The 22948-nt window shown below is 48.8% G+C and overlaps 1 protein-coding gene and 1 long non-coding RNA gene across 2 annotated transcripts in view; both read left to right on the top strand.

Annotated features, from left to right (window-relative positions):
- NFATC4 (nuclear factor of activated T cells 4) overlaps positions 1-17642 on the top strand; it is a 29087-nt gene extending 11445 nt beyond the window's left edge. Inside the window, exons 3-10 of the mRNA XM_081835410.1 lie at positions 5093-5255; positions 7823-8022; positions 9683-9855; positions 10814-10954; positions 11259-11314; positions 12276-12402; positions 12901-13422; positions 14582-17642. Of these exons, the coding sequence (XP_081691536.1) occupies positions 5093-5255; positions 7823-8022; positions 9683-9855; positions 10814-10954; positions 11259-11314; positions 12276-12402; positions 12901-13422; positions 14582-14649 (1450 nt within the window). The 3' untranslated portion in view covers positions 14650-17642. The remainder of the gene's footprint in view (positions 1-5092; positions 5256-7822; positions 8023-9682; positions 9856-10813; positions 10955-11258; positions 11315-12275; positions 12403-12900; positions 13423-14581) is intronic.
- Positions 1-22948, top strand: part of LOC309326667 — a 172347-nt gene that overhangs the window by 127494 nt on the left and 21905 nt on the right. The window lies entirely within an intron of this gene.

Genomic DNA, 22948 nt, shown 5'->3' with positions numbered 1-22948 from the left:
CCTCCTCGTTTGCAGAGGTTTCTATAAGGGTGATACCGGCAATTTAGGTCAGCCTTGCAAAAGCTGAGCTGCTGCATTAAAGGGACTAAATTTGCAAGTGCCAAGTTGCTGAATCAAAGAGCCCTTGGGTGCCAGCTTAAAGCGCGGTTGGTTGTCCTTTTCCCCAGCTGGTTCTGGGCGAAATGCATCAAAGCACACTATTTCATAAGAAAGAACAAGACAGATACAGGAGAGAGATGGATTTTGGCTGACATTCATACACCACTTCCCAAAGTAGCAGTGGGAGGATACTGGATACAGAGCAAATAGGAGTGTGTAGACAGTTTCCCCCCTTTCTTTTGGGAACTCTGCTTCTGCACGATATGTACAAGGGGGAAGGGTTTTGCAGGAGTCCTTGGCCAAACTCCCTCTGCATGCGAATTGAAGGAAGTCTCACAGAATAAGACACCCAGTTTCATAGCCTCTCTGCATGTAAAATCTATGGCAGGCTTCCTCAACCTCAGCCCTCCAGATGTTTTTGGCCTAAAACTCCCATGATCCCTAGCTAGCAGGACTAGTGGTCAGGGATGATGGGAATTGTAGTCTCAAAACATCTGGAGGGCGGAGGTTGAGGAAGCCTGATCTATGGTGTGGCCACTTCTTGGATACAGTGTACTCAGAAACCCGGTCTCTGAAACCGGACACAGAGGTCACAGAGAAGGGCAACCAAACACATGGAACACCCGGTGTTTGGAAATGGCCTACAGCAGGAGTCTGCATATGTCTCAGGCTTGTATGGTCCACTTTGTCTACCAGCCAGAGCCAGGTGCAAGACTGTGGGCCAGCCAGGGGAGCATATGCTGAGAGCAGAGTGGCTCTGAGCATATGCCCGATCCAGGAATTTGAGACCTATATCTAAACAAAGCTCACAAGTCCTTTATCTCTCTCGCACACCAATCCTGGTTTCTTCTCCGCCACCATTCTTTCATCGCAGAGCTTTTCCAAACTGTGTGTTGGCTGCAGTGTAAATGCTCCTCATGCTCCTACCGGGGCTGGAAAGGGATTGGTTTAACCTCCGGTTTGCTAATAAAACTGAATTACTGTGTCACAAAATGATGCATGTCTAAAAAAGTGTGTCACCCATATGAAAAGTTCGGGAAGCTCTGCTCAGGGCCGTCTTAAGCATATCTGGCGCCGTGGTGCAAAGATCCCTCCGGTGTCCCCCCCCCCTTTCCCAGGGTGGCTCCTCCGGCGGGGAAGAGGCGGAGGCTGGACACGACGCCTCCTGCCTCAGCTGGCCGCTTCGTGCCGCGGTGGCCACTGCAGGCAGCAAACCGAGCGAGCGGGCCTGTGCCGAGCTAGGGCACGTGCGCCGCTCCCGGCGAGCGTTGGCTAGGTTTTTTTCCTTTTAGCCTTCTGGTGCCCTGCAGAATTCGGCGCCTGCAGGCTAAAAGGGGAAAGACCTAGCCGACGCTCGGTGCACGCACCCTCGCTCACTCAGCGTGCTCATTTGGGGTTCCCCGGACTCTCGCCTGGCTCCCTATAGAACTTGGCGCCCTGGAGCCCTGCGCCACTAGCTTCTATGGCTAAGACGGGCCTGGCTCTGCTTTATAGCAGTCTCACTTGTTGCTGCTGATAGCCAGCTGGGAGTCCAGAACGCTTGCTGAATTACTTCAGATCCCCCAGAGGTCTCCCAGTAGCTTCTGATTTGCCTTCCGTCCACCCTGTATCTAAAGCATTTGAAGCTTTTCAGTTGTTGTTTTTAAAATATATCCTTGCAAGGGCAGCTTCATCAGATCACACGTGGTGTAGAACAGAGGTAGCCAACATAGATGGTCCTTTAGATGTTCCTGGAGCACAACCCCTGATCATTGGCCATTGTCCATGCCAGCTGGGGGCTGATGGGGAATTGGGAGTCCAATAAACATCTGCAGGAGATGCAGGATCTGAAGGAGAGGTCACCAATAATAAGGAACTGCCTTTCCCAACATCTCTTCCATAACTCTGGGCTGCCTAAAAAAACAGGGATTGGCTGATATTTGGGACAGGCCAGAAGGCTTCTTTGTACAACGCACAATTAATTTGCAAAGTACGGCAGCCTTTTGTGTTTTAAGCACACTAGCCTGCTAGCCAGTGGTGGCAAGCAATTGCATGCAGGAGGCTGCAGAGCAGGGATGGGGAAGCTGCGATCTTCCAGATGTTTGCAGGACTAGAGCTCCCATAATCACTGAGCATTGGCCATGCCAGCTGGCACCGATCGGAGTCCAGTATCGCCCAGAGAGCCACAGGTTCCCCATCCCCATTCTGCCTGGCCTTTAATTTGAATTCAGCCTGCTCTTTTATTTCCCTTCTCTTCCCTCCCCCTCCCCTTTTATGAAGATTACCCGCTCTGAGACCCCACAACTAATTCTCCCCTGGCCTCCTTGCTGGCCCAAGTAGGACTAATTCAGCCAGCTAGCCCTGGTGACTATCTAATGCTTATTAGATGGATTTCCCCCAAATTGATTTCTGAACTTTGAATTTTATTGTTATTCATGTTTTTATACTGTATTTTATGCTGCTTCTACAATTAGGTGTTTTAAATTTGTTGTTAGCTGAGCCTGGTTTTCTGAACCGGGAAGGGCGGGGTATAAATAAAAATTTATCATCATCATCATCATCATCATCATCATCATCATTATTATTATCCCTGCTGTACAGGCTAGTGAGCTGTATCACTCCTCTGCAGCCAGCATAGAAACAGAGTCCATTGCCCGGGGATGGCGAGAGGCACTTTTCCATCCGCAGAATGTTGTAGGAGGGACAGAGAGCTCTCTGCAAGGCTAGTAACTTTTGTGGAGTTACATATATGGCAGATTGAATTTGAGACCACATGGTGGCCACTGGTTTGTTTAGATAAGGGCATAGGAGGACCCTGTTGGATCAGGCCTATGGCCCACCTAGTCCATTTCTCACTGTGGCCAGCCAGGGTCCCATGGCCAGCTCACAAAGAGGACCTGCATGTAACAGTGTATGCTTGTGATTCCAGTGACTAGTATTCAAAGGGATACTGCCTCTGGCAGGAAGGTGAAGATAGTCACTGTGGCTAAGGGCAAACGGATATCCTTATCATCCATGAATTTGTCTAATCATCCTTTAAAGCTGTCCAGGATGGTGGCCATTACTGCTTCTTGTGGGAGAGAGTTCCACAGTTTAAGGATGTGCTGAATGGAGAAGCACTTTCTTTTGTCTGCCCCGAGTCTTGCAATGTTCAGCTTCATTTGAGAAAAACTTCTCTCCATCGACTTCATGCCTTCCATCATTTTATAAACTTCCATCATGCCTCTTCGTACATTGGTACCTCGCTTCAGGCTACAGACTTTGCTAACCCAGAAATATTATCTTGGGTTAAGAACTTTGCTTCAGGATGTGAACAGAAATCGTGCAGCATTGGCTTAGCATTAAGCGGGAGGCCCCATTAGCTAAAGTGGTACCTCAGGTTAAGAACAGTTTCAGGTTAAGAACGGACCTCCAGAATGAATTAAGTTCTTAACCCGAGGTACCACTGTACTTGACTTTTCTGTAGCTAAGAAGCTCCAGTTCACAGAATCACAAGAGCTGTAGAATTTGAAGGGATCCTGAGGATCATCTGGTCCAACTCCTGTCCCATCCAGGGATCAAACCTGCGACCCTGGTGTTATCGCCACCACACTCTAACTAATGGAGCTACCTCAATTTCTGAGCTACAAACTCAGGTTGCAACCTTTCCTCATAGGGTAATTCCTCCATCTCCTTGATTGTTTTGGTTGCCCCATTCCGAATCATTCCCCCCTGCGATGGACCAATTCACGGAGAATCGATCTAGCTATGGCAGTGAGCTATGATGGCAAAACAGATCATGTTTTGAAGCTGCATATCTCTAGATACACTAACGTGAGTTTGACCAAACTGCGGGAGGCAGTGGAAGGCAGGAGTGCCTGGTGTGCTCTGGTCCATGGGGTCACGAAGAGTCAGACACGACTAAACAACAAAATCTCAAGATACAAGCTACTGTGGACAAACTGCGAAGGGAAAGACTATAGCTTGGTGGTGGAGCATCTGCTTTGCATGCAGAAGGTAATCCTTGGGCATCCTCAGGTAATCCTTAGGAGAAGCCCCTTTCTGAAACCTTGGATACCTGATTCCAGTCTCTCTAGACAATAATGAGCTATACTGTATACAATTTGACTTGTAGTACATCTTCCTATGTTCCTATGCTTTTATGCTCTCCTTGTGGGCTTCCAAGGGCCTCTGATTGGCCACCATGTAAGAGAGGATGGTTGCATGATATGGTTCTTAAATCTGAATCCAGCAGGGATCATGATCCGGCACAAGAGAAGTGTGAAATGCGTACTCATCAGGAGTGTGCTCTGGATGAATGCCAATGTGAAAAGTTATCTGGCCTCTGACTAGCCCCTCAGCTACGGCAAGCTCATAATTGGTGATGAGCAAGCCAAGAGAAAAAATATATATATTTGAAATACATGAGGGCTAGTAACTCATTGTAGATCCCTTTGCAAGCCTTGCAATTTATGTTCTTAAATATTACTAACTGCAAACTCGGGAAAGGAGGCTGGAGGTTCTGCACTGAGTGCCTGTGAGCGTTGTAGGTGGGGAGAAATTTAGCTGGTCAAATCTTATGTGCCTTTTTAATAGTTGTTTTGAAGCATGAACTCTGGTAGTGCCATCTTCCCCTGCCATCCTTTTGCAGCCAGGATGGGGGGAGCTTCACCCACCATCCATTGGAAGAGAAGCCACAGCATCATGGTAGATCGCATGCTCTATGTGTGTGATGTTCCAGGTTTTTGATTCCTGACATCTTCAGTTCAAAGGAGCAAGTGCCATAAAAGACCGCTGCCTGAGATCCTGTCCATCAGAGTAGAAAATGCTGAGCGAGCTAGGTAGACAAATAACGTGGTTTGTTACTTAACAGCTTCTTGTGTTCCAGTTTCCTCTTTGTTGCAGCTATGTATTAAAGGTACACGAGTCCCCTGCTGCATTCCTGTTTGGGTTGCCAGCAGGAGGAGGTCGGACGCGGTCACTTCTAGTGCCTAAGTCGTCAACTTCACGGTCCTTCCTTTCACCCATTCCCCAGGTCTTCTGCTCTCCCCCCTCTGGACTGGCCTCTCCCCAGTCAATACGAACAGTATGAGCTGAAAATCGAGGTGCAGCCCCGAACTCACCACCGAGCCCATTATGAGACGGAGGGCAGCCGGGGTGCTGTGAAGGCCGCTCCAGGAGGACACCCTGTGGTGAAGGTATCTGAGGGGTGGGGGGAGCTAACAAGAACCGGGATAAGAATGGGACCAGGGGGTTGGGTGGGTGGGAGGAGCGACAATGAACTGAAAGAAAGTTCCCACTTCGCATCTCTCCTGCAACCACAGTCTCACAAAATGACTGTCGGCCAGGCATAGGGAACTCATGGCCTTGAAGTCATCGGACAACAACTCCCATTATCCCATGAACTTTGGCCCTGCTGGGTGGGGCTGATGGGAGCTGGAGTTCAAAAACTTCTGGAGCATTGAAATGTATGGTAATGTGGAAAAGGCAATAATGCACTCTTCTATGTATTATGGTTTTGTCTTAAAAGTGGGCCGAGAGTACACCTGAGCATGTGTAGAGTATATTTATTCTCACCACATAATCACAGGCTCCACCTCCATATTTGGGACAGGAGCTAGTAAGGCTTTCAGGCTGAGGGTTGGTTGCCACCTTTGCCATTTAGCCAGGTAAAGCCAGCTTTGCTTTCGACACCATTTACTCCATAAGAGCTCATATGCATTTTTTATTTTCTGGTATTGTTGTTATTTTAAAAAGCCCTCTCCTCTGCCCCCAGCATCCAGGGAGCTTGTTGTCAACGTAGTTTTTTTTTAAATAAATATATATATATAAATATCTCAGCATTTTCAGTCAAGCTAATCCAGAAGGGAAACTTCCTCTTTTTTAAAATTTTCTTTTCTTTGAGGGCTGGTTTGAAAGTCTCCATCCAGAAATTTGAAAGATGAAAACTATTCCCACTTCAAAGGCTGCTTGCGGGGGCCAAAAAAAGGAAAAGAAAGAAAGACAAATGTCACGGATTTTTTTTGCAACAAATTGTGAAATAGCTGCCCGCTAAATATAGATGAGTGCCTTTTAAATAAGTGGGAAGGTGGAAACTTTTTTTTTTAAAAAAAACAAAACGAAACCCACGACTTTATGAGAGTGAGGGGGTGATATTTGGCTTGTTCTTATAGTGACAGGAAGGTTTGATCAGTGCGTACGTGTTTTTGTACTGTGATTGCAACTTTCCCTATACTGTACTCCATCTCTTTGTATCCTAGTTTCCTCAAATTACGATGTGGAGATCTATATGTACATTTTCCTAGGACTGGGGTGGGGGGAGGTTGGCATGAAAAGCCGAGGTCCATCCTTTCTCTCTTTTCGTTGCCTCCGTCCCCCCCAACTCCTGTTTTTGTGTGTGTATCCTTCCCCTTCCATTCCCCATCACATTCCCCTGTAACCAGGATCTCGGGGCTGCCCTTTCCCACGCTCTCATTTCAGATTCGCAGCGCTGGTCTCCTCCTGCATCCAGCCCCTCTGCGTCACTCTTAGGGATAGCAAGTCGGAGTGTGGAGTGTTTGCATGTGCGCACGTGGGACGACAAATACCCCCACCGCTTGCTCCATATGCTTTTTGGCAAATTCCACTCCTCTTCTGCCGGCGTTCAGAACTTGCCCTTCCTTGCAGAGAGGCAAACCCTTCGTTTCCTAAAGCTGCACCCCCTTCCCCCTTTCTCCTGCCATCTCCCTGCTTCCCATGCCCCACCCCACCCTTTCCAAAAGTTGGCATAGGTTTCTGCAGGTTCCAAGACCGCTTCCACTGCCCCCACAATCCTTCAGGCCTCAGATCCTTCCATCTTCCATGGCATGAGTGGGGAGGGGAGAGGTAAAAACGGAGCGTTTTCCTTTAAGGCTCAAATCGACTGCAGCTGGAAGTCTTGGCCTCTGATTGGAAACATCTGGGCGTCCCTGAGGCAAGACCACCGATGTCTCCAGCTGCAGTGGCCTTTGCCAAAGAGGGTGGCTGGTAAGGAGGTGGTGGAGACGGGGAGTAATCAATATGTAAGACACACAGTGCTCTTTTCATGGAATAGACGCCCACCTTCCAGGTCTGTGATTGCACAACTTAATTTCAGACAGGGATCAGCCCCCAGAATTTTTTTTTTTAAAGACTAAATAAAGTCTCTGGAGAATTTGAAGCAAGCATATTTAATATCCACTGCAGTGATTTTTATTTTTCTTTAAAAAATCACAACCGAACCTTCCCCTTCAGCTGCTAAGTGTTTATGAACATTCTGTGACATCATAGCCACAGGGTCTTGGACAGACTGTTTCCTAGCCCTGCTGTCTCTGAACCTTCTGAAGTGGTGATGGCCAGGAATTTGAAACTGGGACTTTTAAAACATGCAGATCCGTGACCACCCATTGCGGGTTCTTCTTGCAAGGAAATGAACCAGGCCACCCCTTTGCCACATACAGAGCATCTGCCGTGACGCAGCGTCACAGAATGTTCAGAAGTGGACGGGGAAATTCACGTGTGAGATGTCCCATTACAGAATGCATTGGCTGGGGATGGTGGCCAGATCTTAGCGGGGATGATCGCTCAAGTCGCTTTGGCCGTGCAGGAAAATGTCTAGGGTGACTATTTTCTCCTAGGGGGCGGCAATCATCACACTGCTTTTGCCACATCCTCAGACGAACTCAAAAGCTTGGTTCATGGTCATGGCAATGAGATGAGATGTTTTATTTCAGAGAAGCTTACCATTCTCCTTTACTCCCCACCCCAGCTTTTAGGCTATGATGAGAAGCCCCTTACCTTACAAATGTTCATCGGCACGGCGGATGAGCGGAACTTGCGTCCCCATGCCTTCTACCAAGTGCACCGCATCACTGGCAAAATGGTTGCCACCACGAGCTATGAATCCATCATCAATGGCACCAAGGTCCTTGAGATGTCCCTGCTGCCTGAGAATAACATGGCTGCCAAGTAAGAATTGTTTTGCAGGGCTTTCGAAGGGGGGGGGGGTTGATGTGGTTGGCAAATATGCCCAATTATTAAAAAATATGGAAATCCCTCCTTACGTAGTAGCAAACCTGATTTTGCAACTAAGTATAGATGCTTAATGGGACGTGGGTGGCGCTGTGGGTTAAACCACAGAACCTAGGGCTTGCCGATCAGAAGGTTGGCAGTTCGAATCCCCGCGATGGGGTGAGCTCCCGTTGCTCGGTCCCTGCTCCTGCCAACCTAGCAGTTCGAAAGCACATCAAAGTGCAAGTAGATAAATAGGTACTGCTCTGGCGAGAAGGTAAACGGCGTTTCCATGCGCTGCTCTGGTTCGCCAGAAGTCGCTTTGTCATGCTGGCCACATGACCCAGAAGCTGTACACCGGTTCCCTCGGCCAGTAAAGCGAGATGAGCGCCGCAACCCCAGAGTCGGTCACGACTGGACCTAATGGTCAGGGGTCCCTTTACCTTTATAGATGCTTAACAGGGAGTAGCAACCAATCCTGTGTTGGATGAACATACTTAGTGAGTTTACAACACATAGGCAGGTGGGTTTGGGCAATTTCAGAAAGGTAATATATTTACAGGGCAACAAGGTAGACCCTCCCCCAGGTTCCATTCTGTGCCACTCTCAAATTGACTGCACCCATTATTCTTGTTTTGTGGGTTCTTTGGGATTAATGAGTTTTAGAAAAGAGTACTGGATCGTCAACAGGCGCTAGCACCCATCATGGTCAGGCAAGTGCCAGGGCCCAGTTGAGCTTTTGCAGGTCTCCAACTTCCTTTTCATAAAACCAGTGCAGCTGTTGCCTGCCATGTTCTTTTCCACCATTTTCTTCACCCCATAATGCCTTTGGGTTTGCAGTGCAGTGGGGATCAAGGCGTTCTGGGGGGAAAGAAAATGTTGGGTGGCTGTACTTCGCCAATGTGTTCTGATCTACCCATTGAAAAGAAAGAAAAAAGAAAAGAAAACCCTGTGTTGGGGGAATAGAAGAGGGCACTTGCAGAAAGTAACCCAAACCTGTAAGTGACCCTGATTTTCCCCAAGGCAAAATGTGTCCTAGTTATCAAATGCGTGTGTAGTTTCAATTCAGCTCTAGGCAGGATTCTGATGCTGGTAGGAGACAGAAGCTGAGGATCTAAGAGACTCTTCCTTCTCTACTATTCTCAGGCGGGGTGAGGGACCCTTTTAGCCCAAGGGCCATATTTCCTTCCAGGCAGCCTTCTGGAGGCCACATGCCAGCGGTGGGTGGAGCCACAAGCAAAAGTGGGAGTAGCTACCCTCTGGGGGCAGGTCCCAGATCTGGAGGGCAGATCCAGAAGGAAAAACGGGGAGGAGCAACAAGTGCAATGTTTAGCTTTGTGCAGGAGCCATGTTTCTTGCTTATCCCTCCATCCAGATGAGCAAGAAGCATCACCAGAGATCAATGGAACATTCTAGCCGGGCAAAAGCATTCGAGGAGGGTGCAGAGCAGGCCTGGGAAGAAGGGGTGTGGCTAGGGTCCCAAGGGCCCAACATGGGCCTATTTAACCCATGGGACTGAGATTTGCCATCCGTGTTCTGAGAAGGAGGTGCATAACATGAACAGCGAACTGCCGTCGATTCACAGACAACTCCCCCCCCCCTTTCCCCCCTGCACCAGTATTGACTGCGCTGGGATCCTGAAGCTACGGAATTCGGACATTGAGCTGCGCAAGGGGGAGACAGACATCGGGCGCAAGAACACGCGGGTGCGCCTGGTCTTCCGGGTCCACGTCCCGCAAGGAAATGGCAAGGTGGTCTCTATCCAGACTGCCTCAGTACCCATCGAGTGCTGTGAGTGCCCTCTGGGGGTGTTGTGGGTGGGGAGGTGTGTATGGGAGAAGCAAGCCTCCATGTAGCTGGAGGTCAGCCTGAATCCTAAGGTCGCATCCACACCAGACATTGAAAACACTCTAGTACCGCTTAACTGTTTCACCCTCCTAAAAAAAAAAGATAGCATAGGAGCTGTAGTTTGTTAAGGGTGCTGTGGAATTGTAGCTCTGTAAGGGGTCTCCTAGCAACTCTCACAGCACCCTTAGAAAACTACAGGCCCCAGGATTCTTTGCACAGAGGGAGCCATGGCTGTTTGAAGTGGTATAATGGTACTCTAAATGTATAGTGTGGTTTAGATATTTCAGACGACTTTACTTGATCAGTGCAACAGTGCCCCCTGGGGAAAGCACAAAAGTGGAGTCCACAGACCTGTGAGTTACACGGACTTATATAGAAGTGCATGCATACATAAAGGGCGATACGGTGGTGTCACGCACCGTGCACTGTTGTGAAAGAAATAATTTGGCATGACTTGGTGGTGTATTGATCAAAAAGTCACATGGTGCAAGACGTAATGCATTGTAAAAGGAACTGTTAGAAATTGGGACGGAAGCGTTAGTGTTATAAACACAATAATCCCTTCATCTGAATGCACCCATCTCTCTGGAGATCAAGAAAAACAAAGGTGGAAAAAAAGGTGATTTCCCAGAGCGCAATGCTGATTAGGCCAACTTATGCTGATCCAGTTGTGAGCACAAAATGGCGGCTGATTCATAAGAGACTAGGCCAGATGCATCATGGAAAAGGTGGATTTTAGAGAGAGGGAGGGAGGGTGGGTTTGGGGAGGCAGTTGTACACTGGATTTATTCAGTTCTCCATTCCTCTTAATGGAGCACTTCCTCAATTCCTCTTAAATGTGGCTGTGCTTGTGCAAGGTGATCTCTCCTTTGTGACCCCTCCTTGCCTCTCCTGCGCACAGCCCAGCGCTCAGCACAGGAGCTCCCCCAAGTGGAAAACTACAGCCTCAGCGCGTGCTCCGTACATGGCGGAGAAGAGATGGTGATCACTGGTGCTAACTTCCTGCCTGAATCAAAAGTTGTCTTCATTGAACGAGGCCCCGGTAAGCAAAGCGCAATTTTTAACTTGTGGCAATGGGGTGGCAGCTTGGCCTTTGATTGCTTTGGAGCACGGGTCGGTCATGACAACTGAGAGATGGAGCATCCATCTTCTGGGGCAGTGTACCAGATGCTGGGGACAAATAGCAGATGATGGCCGTCTCCTGCACGGCCAGTTGGTGTGCTCTCCAGAGAAATACAGCAAGCCTTTGACACCTTTCCATCCCCTGCCCTCATCATCCTTGTTAATAGGCCCTCCCCTCCACCTGATATTGGTCAATTGCTTTTGTTGTTGCTGTTTTGCTTCAGATGGAAAACTCCAGTGGGAAGAAGAGGCAAATGTCAATCGGCTGAAAAGCACAGAGGTGAGAATTCTGGACAGTGATCTCCTCATGTGGGAAGTAAATTTGCAGCCTGGCTTTTTCCCGTCAGGAGTGGGGCTAGGTTTATGAAAAACATTTAGTGGGGAATGGGGAAAGACTTTTAGTGAATGTGGATGACAGCAGGGAAATCCTGGCCTGGGCCATTACGCTGATCGCACAGAGACAAGTAATGAGTCTTTGCTATTGGAGAACAGCTGGTTTGTTTGTTTTTAAAAACCTCCATGTTGGTAATTATTATTGCCAGGAACAGGAACAGAGGGGAAAGGCACACATAAAGGCTCTTGGAGATTCAGTGCAGGGAAATAAGTCCTGGTAGTTTTTCCATTGATACATGCAACGTCCAGAAAGGGGAAACTGTCTAGGTGCTGTTGGATTATAACTCCTATCATTTGTGGCTGGAGTCCAGTGGCATCAGAAAGGCATCAGGATGCCACTCCCCAGCACGAGTCAGATTTATTATTATTATTAAAACAATTAACATTGAAATAGATGGGATATAAAAGGGATAGAGAGATAAGGTGGGAAGGAATCAAATCCTGCCAAGTGGAACGGTCACTGACAGGGGCTGGTCTGGGAATGGGGAGTCCAATGGCAGTTGTTCCCAGATGAGCTGATGGAATCAGCCTTGCCGTTTCATCTTCAGTTCATCTGCGGCCCAGTGGAATGGCTGACGGTGGCATCCGCTTTGAGCTTGTATACAGAGCAGGATTGAAAGTGTGTATATCCTCTCATGCTGAAATGGAAACAGTCAGGTTTGGATCTTTTCATGAGGAGCAGGAAGATGATACGAGGAAACCCAGAAATGATTTTGAGAAGTGCTTCTGTAAATGCCTGCTCATGAACTGTGGCTGGTTATATAGATAGGCAAACCTCCGTTTGGCAATTTTTTACCTGAGCAAGGCCATGCAACACATCATCAGCTGCTTTTTCCCTGCTTCCACAGGCCTCGCTGACCCTCACTGTCCCCGAATACAGCAACAAACAAGTGTCTCGGCCTGTTCAGACCTATTTTTACGTCTCCAACGGACGCAGGAAAAGGAGCCCTGCTCAGGCCTTCAAATACTTACCTGGTACGTCAAAGTGCAAACTGGAAATGGGGGGGGGGGGGGCGAATATTGAGGGGGTGTATGACTGCTAAATGGGACGCGGGTGGCGCTGTGGGTTAAACCACAGAGCCTAGGACTTGCCGATCAGAAGGTCGGCAGTTCCAATCCCCACGACGGGGTGAGCTCCCGTTGCTCGGTCCCTGCTCCTGCCAACCTAGCAGTTCGAAAGCACCTCAAAGTGCAAGTAGATAAATAGGTACCACTCCGGCGGGAAGGTAAACGGCGTTTCCGTGCGCTGCTCTGGTTCACCAGAAGCGGCTTAGTCATGCTGGCCACATGACCCGGAAGCTGTACGCCGGCTCCCTCGGCCCATAGAGCGAGACGAGCGCCGCAACCCCAGAGTCGGCCACGACTGGACCTAATGGTCAGGGGTCCCTTTACCTTTATGACTGCTAAAAGTGATATTGATGGCTTTTCTTTCTCCCCCCTCCCTTTCCTCTTCAACCCACCCGTCTCATCCAGTGATCTTCAAAGAAGAAGCACTCCCAGATGCCCCCCACCGTGGTTTCACCCACACCGCTCAGAGTTCTCCTTTCTCACTACAGCCGGCACAGGGCGCCATGGATTTCTCTCCCTCCAGACCCCCCTTCCCTTACTGCCCCGAGCGCTCCCCGCCGTGCTCCCCCTACGGCCCCGACTGGAACCCTTGCTCCTTCTCCTCCCCCAACCGCTGCAACCCTGCCTTCCGCTTCCCTCAAAACGAGGCCTATAGGGGTGTCAACCTCTCTGTGCCCCTCCTGTCTCCAGCGGGCCTGCCCCATCTCCATGCCCTAGAATGCCTCCCGCCCCACTTCCAGCCTCCCAGCCCACAACTCGGAGCTCAGCCACCGGGGCGGGGAGAGAACCGCAGCGGGGAGAGGACTCCGGAATGGACAGATCCAGAGCTGGTGTCCCAAGAACATAGCACCAAAGAGCTGGAGAAATCGGGGTTTGATGGTGGCTTCCGGGATAACTTGCCCATCCACGGGATCACGCTGGAGGAAGGTAAAGCTAGAGCTGTGAACGGGGGGGGGGGGGGGGGCACAAAAACATGTCTTTGCATCTTCTCTTGAGATATTTACAGGTGATAGATAGATAGATAGATAGATAGATAGATAGATAGATAGATAGATAGATAGATAGATAATAGACAGACAGACAGACAAACAGACAGATATTGTCAGAATCGTGGTAATCTATGGACCGCCCCAGACTATTGGTTCATTGTGGATGCATTTTTCAATACAGTCGTACCTTGGAAGTCAAACGGAATCTGTTCCAGAAGTCTGTTTGACTTCCAAAACATTAGGAAACCAAATTGCAGCTTCTGATTGGCTGCGGAAGCCCCATCAGACATTTGGATTCCAAAAGAACTTTCTCAAACCGGAACAATCACTTTGGCCTTCAGGAGGCAAAACATCCAGGTTCCAGAGTGTTCGGGATCCAAGGTATGACTGTATGTTCATGACACACTAATAGTGTATTTTCATGGTGGATTCTGTCTGCTTTTGTTTGTAACTGCTGTCTGTACAACAAAATGTCACCTCTGCAATCCCAGGCCACAATATTCTGCAAGTTCCACCTGCTGATCTGCCTCACCTGTCCTAGGCCACAAGTGGCCCCTGGGAAACATAAACTCAGCTGCACTGCTGGTGGTGTTATTCTCTTATTGCAGATGTTGAGTAGAGAAATTAAGAAATTTCAATTTGCCTAGGTCATGAACTTGCTTAGGTGAGCTTTGGGTAAGGACAGGCTGAGCAACTAATTCAGTCCCTCTTTTTTGTCTCTCAGGAGGTCAGCCATAGGTCTATTCCATTGTGTGTGTTTTAGAGAATGCACAGATTAGCTTTTTAATTTATGCACTTCTTACTTAAAACACATGTTTTTAAAATTTTCAGTGCATTCACATGTAAAAGAAACCCACATGTTTTGCGTAATTTTGTGCACACTTTTTGCGCATCAGAAATGCATAGCAGAATCCAGAGAATCCAACCGACAAGCAGGCTCAAGAGGACCAGATCCGTCTGCTGCAAACAAACAAATTCCTCCCCAAGCCCTAGGGGGGACCTTGAGTAGTTTGCCACTGAGCTCCCAAGGCAGCACTTACGAGGCTTCTCTCAAGCCCTCTCCATCTCGCCCACACTGACCTCTTTTCTCTCCACAGTAACCGAGATCATCGGCAGGGACCTAAGCGACTTCCCCGAGCCCTCCTACGAAGGCAGGCGGAGCTGAGATGCCGCTGGATTTCGGGGCGCTCAGATCTTCCAAGAGAAACCTGGAGCTTTGACCCAGAGAAAGTTGGCAACACCAAAGATCACCCTTGAGTGGCCACTTTTCAGGGACTCTCTGCATCCATGAGTTTTGCCTCTGACATTTTCCTGCCTATCCTTTTTATTCATTCATTCCGCCACTCCTTTCCTTTTCCTGCCAATGCTTCCATAAAGGGCAAAGTCAGCCTCAGAATGGCCATGGGTGGATCAAGGCAGTGGCTCCCCGTTCTCTGACGTCCCGGCAGAAGAAGCCTCAAAAGAAGCTCACCAGCAGAGCTACCACTGCGGTGGCCACCTGTTTTTGTTCATCCATAGTATCTGAAGATATGCAGCATTCTGGACCAAGAAGTGGGCTTGCACATCTGGCTGTCATGGCCCAGAGTGACCTTATCTTGTGACTCCTTAAAATGTATGCTATTGGCCAGTGTGGGGCCCTGTTGCAATGAATTCCATAGCCCAGCCTGGCCATCTAGGTGAGACCTTCCATTTGCCAGATTGCCCTTTCCCTTCTGCTCATCTGTCCAGTCTACTGTGCATTTTCTCCACCTGCTCTTGGCCATGTCCGTCCATCCAAACCACCTTCCATCTTCCCTTGGCATTGAGAAGGGCTCCAAGTTTCTCCTTGGTGGTGGTGTCTAAATGACTTCCAAAATGGCTTGTGCCATAGGTTCCAGGAGACAGGGCTGGCCCGAGACATTTTGGCTCCTGAGCTGAACCACAAAATGCCAGGGAGGAAAGGACTAGTGAAGATCTACATCAGGGAGGGTGGATAACGATCTGTGCTGGGAACAAGGATGGAAGGAGACCAGCAACACCTCCTATTCAACAAGAGGGACTGAGGAAGCAATAGATCCGACCTACAAGGAGTAGTAGGCGATGCATTCCTTGGAGGCCAGATCTGCTGCCCTTGTGTACCCTGAGGTGGTTGCATCCCCTTGCCTCATGGGTGGGCCGGCCCTGCCTGCAGAACCTTATCAGAAGGTTCCTTGGCTAGATGAGTAGGAGCGCAAGGAAAGTTGCTCTCGAAAGGCAGAATGCCCCTGATTCCTGATCTTTCCTTGCAGTGGCAGGGAAGTGCCGTGTAAATTCTCCTGCATTTGTTCAGTTGCTTCAGGGCATTGTCAAGGAGTGTTAAGCCTGGAATGTGTCGTCATATCAGGGCTGGGGAATCTCCTCCAGATGTTGCTGGACTCCAGCTCCCATCAACCCTGACCGTTGGCCGTGTTGGCCAAGACAGACAGCAGCTGAGTCCTGACAACTTCTGGACGGCCCCAAGTTCCCTATCCATGCCAGTACATTTCCCAGGCTCTGTTGTTTGCTTGCAGGTATTCCTTGTCGAATGCTCTTTGGCAGGCCATTCTGTGGGTATGAGAAGCCCATGGCTCTCCAGCTGTTCTCCCATCAGCCCCAAGCAACATGACCTGTGGTCTAGGGTGATGGATGATGGAGTTGAACAACAACATATGGAGACCCCTGGTGTCCCACCCTCTCCACCCCCTCCACCCGTCATCTCCTGTGGTGCAGTGATCCTTCTGAAGAACAGTCGTGACGAATTTTTTCCTCGATGGTTGCCAGTTTCCTTGTTCTGGAATTATTTTATAATTGTGCCCTTGCTGAAGAAGCTGCTGATGTGTGTGGAAGGGGAAAGGAACCATACCACTGTTGTCCTACCACCTTTAATATATATGCTTCCAAGTTGGTCCGCGGGGAGGGAAATCGTTTCCAGTCTGGAGAAAAAGCCATAAGATGTGTCACTGGTGCTAACAGGAGTCCCTAGTCCTCATGAACACACTCCCTTACAAGGGTTATTGTAAAAGGTGAAGAGGCACATAATGTTCTCAGAGCAATGGGCTGCTTTGCTTCGGAAATGGCCTTCCTACCTTCACTCAAAAGAGATGTGTATTCCTCTCCAGAGTTGACCAGGTGAGTGGGAAGCGGAGGGAAGTATTCTGTGAGCTTGCAGCAGGAACTGGCTGTGCACAGTGCTGATTGGCTAGTGCTTGTGACGCAGCCAGGAACCTCTTGCATCCTCAGAGCAGTTTTGCACATTAACTTTTTTTAAAACAAAAAAAGGTGTTGAATTAAAAAAAGGTCAGTCCAGTACCTTCTTATAATAAAGTAGGTAAGCTGTCTGAAGTGGCGGCATAGGAGACAGACAAGCCTGATATAATTCATCCAGAATTTTTGTCACTTCAGTTGTGAAGCTAGGCTTGCTCTGCAGCTGAGAGTCCTGTGAGCTCTTTGTGCACCCTTACAATCACAGGGATTTTTTAAAAAATCAAAGTTCTAGGCCCTAAGCCTACGAGGACTATTCTAGAAAATGTGAGGATGCTGTCTGCCTTGCACAATCTCAACCGTCACCGTGACTCCATTCTCCACATTTAGCAGAAATGGGATGTTTATGCAAAGCGCATCAAAGTATTCAAAATTATTTCTTTAACAACATTTATTCAGGTTTCGGAGTCCCAGCTTTTCTGAGCCAACAGTTTGCATTATCTGGGTGATGAGTTTTCAATCAAGTGGAGTTAGGCAGTTTGAAAGAGGGTGCTGCCACCGAACTATAAACTGGGGATTGGCAACTCAGAGTTGATAGCAGCTGTTTTTAAAAGCATTCATCTCCCCCCAAAAAATAATTGGGCATCTGTGTGAGGCTGGTAGAGAGCAGAAAGTTCAAAGAAGGAAATGAAGTGTACCACAGTAACTTAATAGGGTGTTTTGAAATTTGGAGAGAGTAGTTACGCCTAAAGTTGATTCCCACCTTCCTTAAATCCTGCTCCTTGAGATTGTGATCAGAGACTCAGGGATCGGAAATGGTAAGGGTTAATTAACAGCCCCCCAGCGTTTTCCTTGTTGCGGAGGAGTGGCTGGCATTTTATATTTTTGATATGTACTTTGGGGGAGTGGTGGGAATGTTATTTTGTAATTAAACGCATAAAAAAGGCCTAAAGGAAATAACCCTTGTTGTGCAATGCTGTCTTGTGTGTGTTACTGCCCCAGAGGTATCTGAAAGGAAGTTCTAGCAAGCAGAGAAGCAGCTGGAGGAAATGCCAAACTGAAGTTTATCGTCTGGTGGTGGTTATCTTCCCTCTCTCTTGTTTGTGATGTCCATACGCGAGAGCTGTTGCTTTGCAGCTACACTGGGGGTGGGGGGTGGGCTGGGGCATGGAGGGGGACACACCAAGGGGTTGCAGAACTGAAGAAGTCTATGGAGGGAGGGAAAACAGAAGCGGGAGGTTGTGTGTGTGTGTGTGTGTGTGAGAGAGAGAGAGAGAGAGAGAGAGAGAGAGAGAGAGAGAGAGAGAGATGGATGGGAAAGGGAAATGAATAGAATCAGATGGAGAAAAGCATGGATGGTGGGCTGGCACAATGACCAGGAACTATCCACGCTGCACCATTTTGTTGCAGGTCACACTTTATCCAGGATTCATCCTTTTCAGCTGAGCTATATGTCTAGCTAGATTTCTAGCAGTTGTCTATCACCATCCTCCCTTCTCTTAGGGCTGCCATATGTCCGGACATTACCTGGATTTCAGTGGCGGAATTGATGTCTGGTGGGAATTTACCCAGCATCTTTGACAAGTCAATTGAAAAATCTTGGGGTTTTTTTGGCATTTTTGTAAAAAACATTTGTCTAAAAAAAAAAAAGCCCAACTCTCCTGGTTTTTACTTTTTGAAATATGGCAACCCTACTTCCCTTATTCTCATTTTCATAATGTACCCTGAGCGCTGTGGGCTGAGATTTGGCTACGTCAAGGAATGTCTAGAAACATTCCCAACTGCTAAGTGGGAATGAATATGGAAGTGGCTGCATGTAGAACTGGTGCCCCACCTCGTCCCCCACATAAGCGTTCCTTGCATCAAATTGTAGAGTCGGAAGAGACCACAGAGGTCATCTAGTCCAACCCCCTGCAATCCAGGAATCTTTTTTGAAGACATGGGGCTCAAACCCATAACCCTGAGATTGCACTAGTAACTGCATTTGTCATACATTCCACACCTACTCAGGTGTGGAGCTAAGCATGCTCCCAGAGCACCCGCCCAACTCCTGGTTGCCTGTGTGCCAAGCCTACATGCAAATCGGTTGATTCATGCCACCAGGATGGTTGGTATAGGGAAAGGAGGCAGGGAGTTCTTGCATAGGAATGCCTGTGGCTGTTCTAGAGTCACAAAGTCATGGAATGATGCAGATTGTGGTGGCAGCCACGACTGCTGTGGCCTAGTTTGGCATGTTTGATTTTTTTGTGTGTGCATTTGCTGCCCTGGGCTTCTTTGCGGGAAAAGGATTGGATATGAATAGTGATCATCAGAACTGGAAATTGCCAGAACTCATCCAGCACCTCTCAGTTGGTGCCATTGCCATTCCAAGAGAACGAGGGAGGTGTTCGTGGTGAGTTCCGGCGCCTATTTTTCTAGCAAAATAGCACTGATGGTGATAATGGAATCTCAATCAATTCATCGGGCTTGGAGAGGTGCTTTTTTTCTGCAACGCGGCTGAAGGATGACTAGCTGAGATGATGGGGGCGGGATTCAGGAGGTGGACAGGGAGGTCCTCTTCTACAATGTCTATGGCAGGGGTCAGCAAACTTTTTCAGCAGGGGGCCGGTCCACTGTCCCTCAGACCTTGTGGGAGGCCAGACTATATTTTTGCGGGGGAAATGAATGAATTCCTATGCCCCACAAATAACCCAGAGATGCATTTTAAATAAAAACACACATTCTACTCATGTAAAAACACACTGATTCCCGGACTGTCCGCGGGCCAGATTTAGAAAGCGATTGGGCCAGATCCAGGCCCCAGGCCTTAGTTTGCCTACCCATGGTCTATGGGCTGGAGGTGCACAGCACACCTGATGTGGTGTAGTGTTTCACTTGTAACAGACTAGGGAGGCCTGGATATAAATCCTCACAAAGTCCACTGGGTAGCTCCTGGGCTAATTGGTACCTCTTTGCCCAAGGCAGAACAGCAAATGACATAGCTTTATCTGTGCTCACACATCAAGGTTCACACCTGGTCAGGTTTTGGCACCTGTGGTACACTCTGCGTGCCTCTGTTAATATGCATCGACAACAACTTAGATAACTAGCCATTGGCTGCTCTTTCACAGCATCCAAAACCAGCTGCCTGCAATGGGCACCTCACTCTGCCCAATGTTAGGGCCGGCCCTGTAAGCAGATTTGTGGTGAAGTATACTGCCCTGAGCTCTATAGGAGGGGCAGATGAGAAAGGACCTCAATGGACAGCCCAGTAGCCTGGGAAAGAGTTTATCCCCTATACATGTTTTGATATCAGCGGATTCATATCTTTGAAAACAAGATGCAAACCAAAACACAGCATGTTTTGAAATTTCACTTGTCCAGATTGGGCAGTGTCCTTTTTCAGATAAGTACTGTGCACAAAGGTGTACACATTAATGCAAAGTGAATGTTAGTGAAAAAACCACACAAAAATACATCAGGGAAACATGCTTTGCAAAAAAAGTGTATATTAGGGGAATTGCATAGGAAAATGTGTGTTTTAGGAGAAATTAGCCCTCAAATGCAGATGATTTTTCCTGATTTTTTTTTTAAATAATAAAAATGCAAACTGACGCAGAAATGTGGAGAGCCTGAATTTAAGACTGGAAAAACGAGAAACTCAGAGGAACCAACATATTGACATATTCACCCACCCCTAGCAATGAGACATGCATTTTCTCTGTATGTGGATCACACACACACCCCAACAAAATTTGCCACCTTTTATGGGCTATCCGAAAAGGCAGAAATCTACTTCCAGCCATTTCTCCCATTGCTTTCTCTCTCCTGGACTTGAGGGTAGAATTGAGGTTCTATGGTTTTGAATTCATGCAGAACAGTCGTCTTCTGATGATATGCCGGTGAAGGCTGCGCTGCCTACGAGGAGCGAGGGGGAAGAATTGCTCAGCTGCCCAGGCTCTGGCTGAGAGAAGAAAGCGCTCTCTGCACAGGCTCAAAGCCACGCTCTCCTTTCCTACCACGGTCCGGTTGCTGAGGTCCAACTTTGATTTCAAAGCCTGATCTATTCTGTGCGAATCATCATCTTTTTTAATGTTTTATTTTTTGAGTTGTAAGGTACCCAAGGGGTCAACTAGGGTCCGACCTCTTGCAATGCAGGAATCTTCTCCGTTCTCTCTAAAAAGAGACGAGCAGCACTGGAACCTGGCTTCTAAATATTGGGGTGGAAAGCGGCTGTCCACTGAACGCGCCCCTCTCATTTATTCGCTGCTTGGCGTCATTAGCCGGAGATGGCAGGACTTGAACCCGGTACCTGCTGCGCGCTGAATCTCGAGGTTGTCCGTCCTGAGAGTATCTTCCACAGCGGGGAGGGGAAGCGGAAAAGGGGGAGAGAACAGCAAAGAGGTTGTGAAACAGAAAGTAAAGGGGAAGCTCCTGGCAGCGCTGAATCTGCTCCTCGCCCGGAAGGGAAGTGGGATTAAGCTTGCAATGTCTGCCGAGGGTGAGGCCTGAAATTGAGAGGTTTCCCTGCCGCAAGGAACGCTTCCAGAAAAGAGAGAGAGAGAGGTAATGGAGGGAAGGGGTTTGAGTTGAGTGGGCTCAGTCTACCTGCAAAAGGAGTAGCAAAAGCGAGGGAGGGGAGGGAGAGAGTTTGCATCCTCAGGCTCGTTTCTGCCTCTCCACCCTGCACCCTCGCCAGCCCATAATGATCGCTGCGATTTGGTCCAGAATTTCCAGTAAACGTGGCTGTCTCATTCTCAGTCCTGGGCAGGTAAGGTTTCCAAAGCCACCCAACACGCCTGTGCCTATATATAGCAGGAAATAAGGCACCCACGGGCTTCTCCCGCGTGTTCCCTTACTCTCAGACAGCCCTAGGCCCTTTGCACTTGGTCACGGCTCCAGGTGCCACCCAGATAACAAGCATCGGATGCTGCCCTGTCCTGAGTCCCCCTTCCGCTCAGGTGCTCATTGTGTGATTGGCACCTTTCTATCCCATGTGGGACGCGGGTGGCGCTGTGGGTTAAACCACAGAGCCTAGGACTTGCCAATCAGAAGGTCGGCGGTTCAAATCCCTGCAACGGGGTGAGCTCCCGTTGCTCGGTCCCTGCTCCTGCAAACCTAGCAGTTCGAAAGCACATCAAAGTGCAAGTAGATAAATAGGTACCGCTCCGGCGGGAAGGTAAACGGCGTTTCCGTGTGCTTCTCTGGTTCGCCAGAAGCGACTTAGTCCTGCTGGCCACATGACCCGGAAGCTGTACGCCAGCTCCCTCAGCCAATAAAGCGAGATGAGCGCTGCAACCCCAGAGACGGCCACGACTGGACCTAATGGTCAGCGGTCCCTTTACCTATCCCATTTCTATCCCAGGAGTTCCAGGTGGTGTGCCTGGTTTTCCTCTTCCCCATCCTCACAACAACCCTGTGAGGTGGGTTGAGGCGTGAGTGAGTGGCCCTAGGGCAACCAGTGATCTTCATGGCTGATGGGGGAGGGCGTGATTTGAACCCAGGTCTCCCAGGCCCAACCACTGGCTCCGTTGTGTAAATGCAGCAGAAATCCTGGAGAATGTGCCAAAAGAGCTGAGCCCTCTCCAAGGGTCTCAAACTGCCAAAAATTCAACAAGGCATTCCCAAAAGCTGAAGGAGGGAAAGGGCAGGAAACCTTTTGAAGCTCTGATTAGAGCAGGGCTGGCCAACACAGGGTCCTAGAGTCCTCCCTCCTGAGTTTTGGGAAGGAGGTGGGAGGCAGTGTTTGAAATTAGCCAGGCGCCAGGTGCATTTAGCACCTGGCTATTGACCACTTGAGATCAAGTGAGGCATGCCTGGGCTCTAGGATGGCGCCTGACACCTTCACCATCTGGAGGTGCGTGCCTGGGGATCCTTGAATCTTGACTGTTTTTACGCACTAATCCTGTAGGAATAAAGCAATATATATGTAGAACGTCCCTGGATCGAGTGACTTTAAGTTCTCAAAGCTCTTAACCTCCCTCAAGGTGTTATTGTCTGAACTAGCCAGACGTTTAACTGAGAATCAATCTTACCACCAAATGGCAACTAGACATGCCTTTTTGGCAACTGCAGCCTTGGTTTAAGGATCCATTTGGCACCTAGCTTATACAGCGGGACCTCAGGTTAAGTACTTAATTTGTTCCGGAGGTCCGTTCTTAACCTGGAACTGTTCTTAACCTGAAGCATCACTTTAACTAATGGGGCCTCCTGCTGCTGCCGGAGCACGATTTCTGTTCTCATCCTGAAGCAAAGTTCTTAACCCGAGGTACTATTTCTGGGTTAGC

This window comes from Podarcis erhardii (genome assembly GCF_964252035.2).
Source record: "Podarcis erhardii genome assembly, chromosome: 13".
NCBI classification, from domain to species: Eukaryota; Metazoa; Chordata; class Lepidosauria; order Squamata; family Lacertidae; genus Podarcis; species Podarcis erhardii.
The sequence above is the reverse complement of the archived record's forward strand: the minus strand, read 5'-3'. Positions and strand labels throughout refer to the sequence as shown.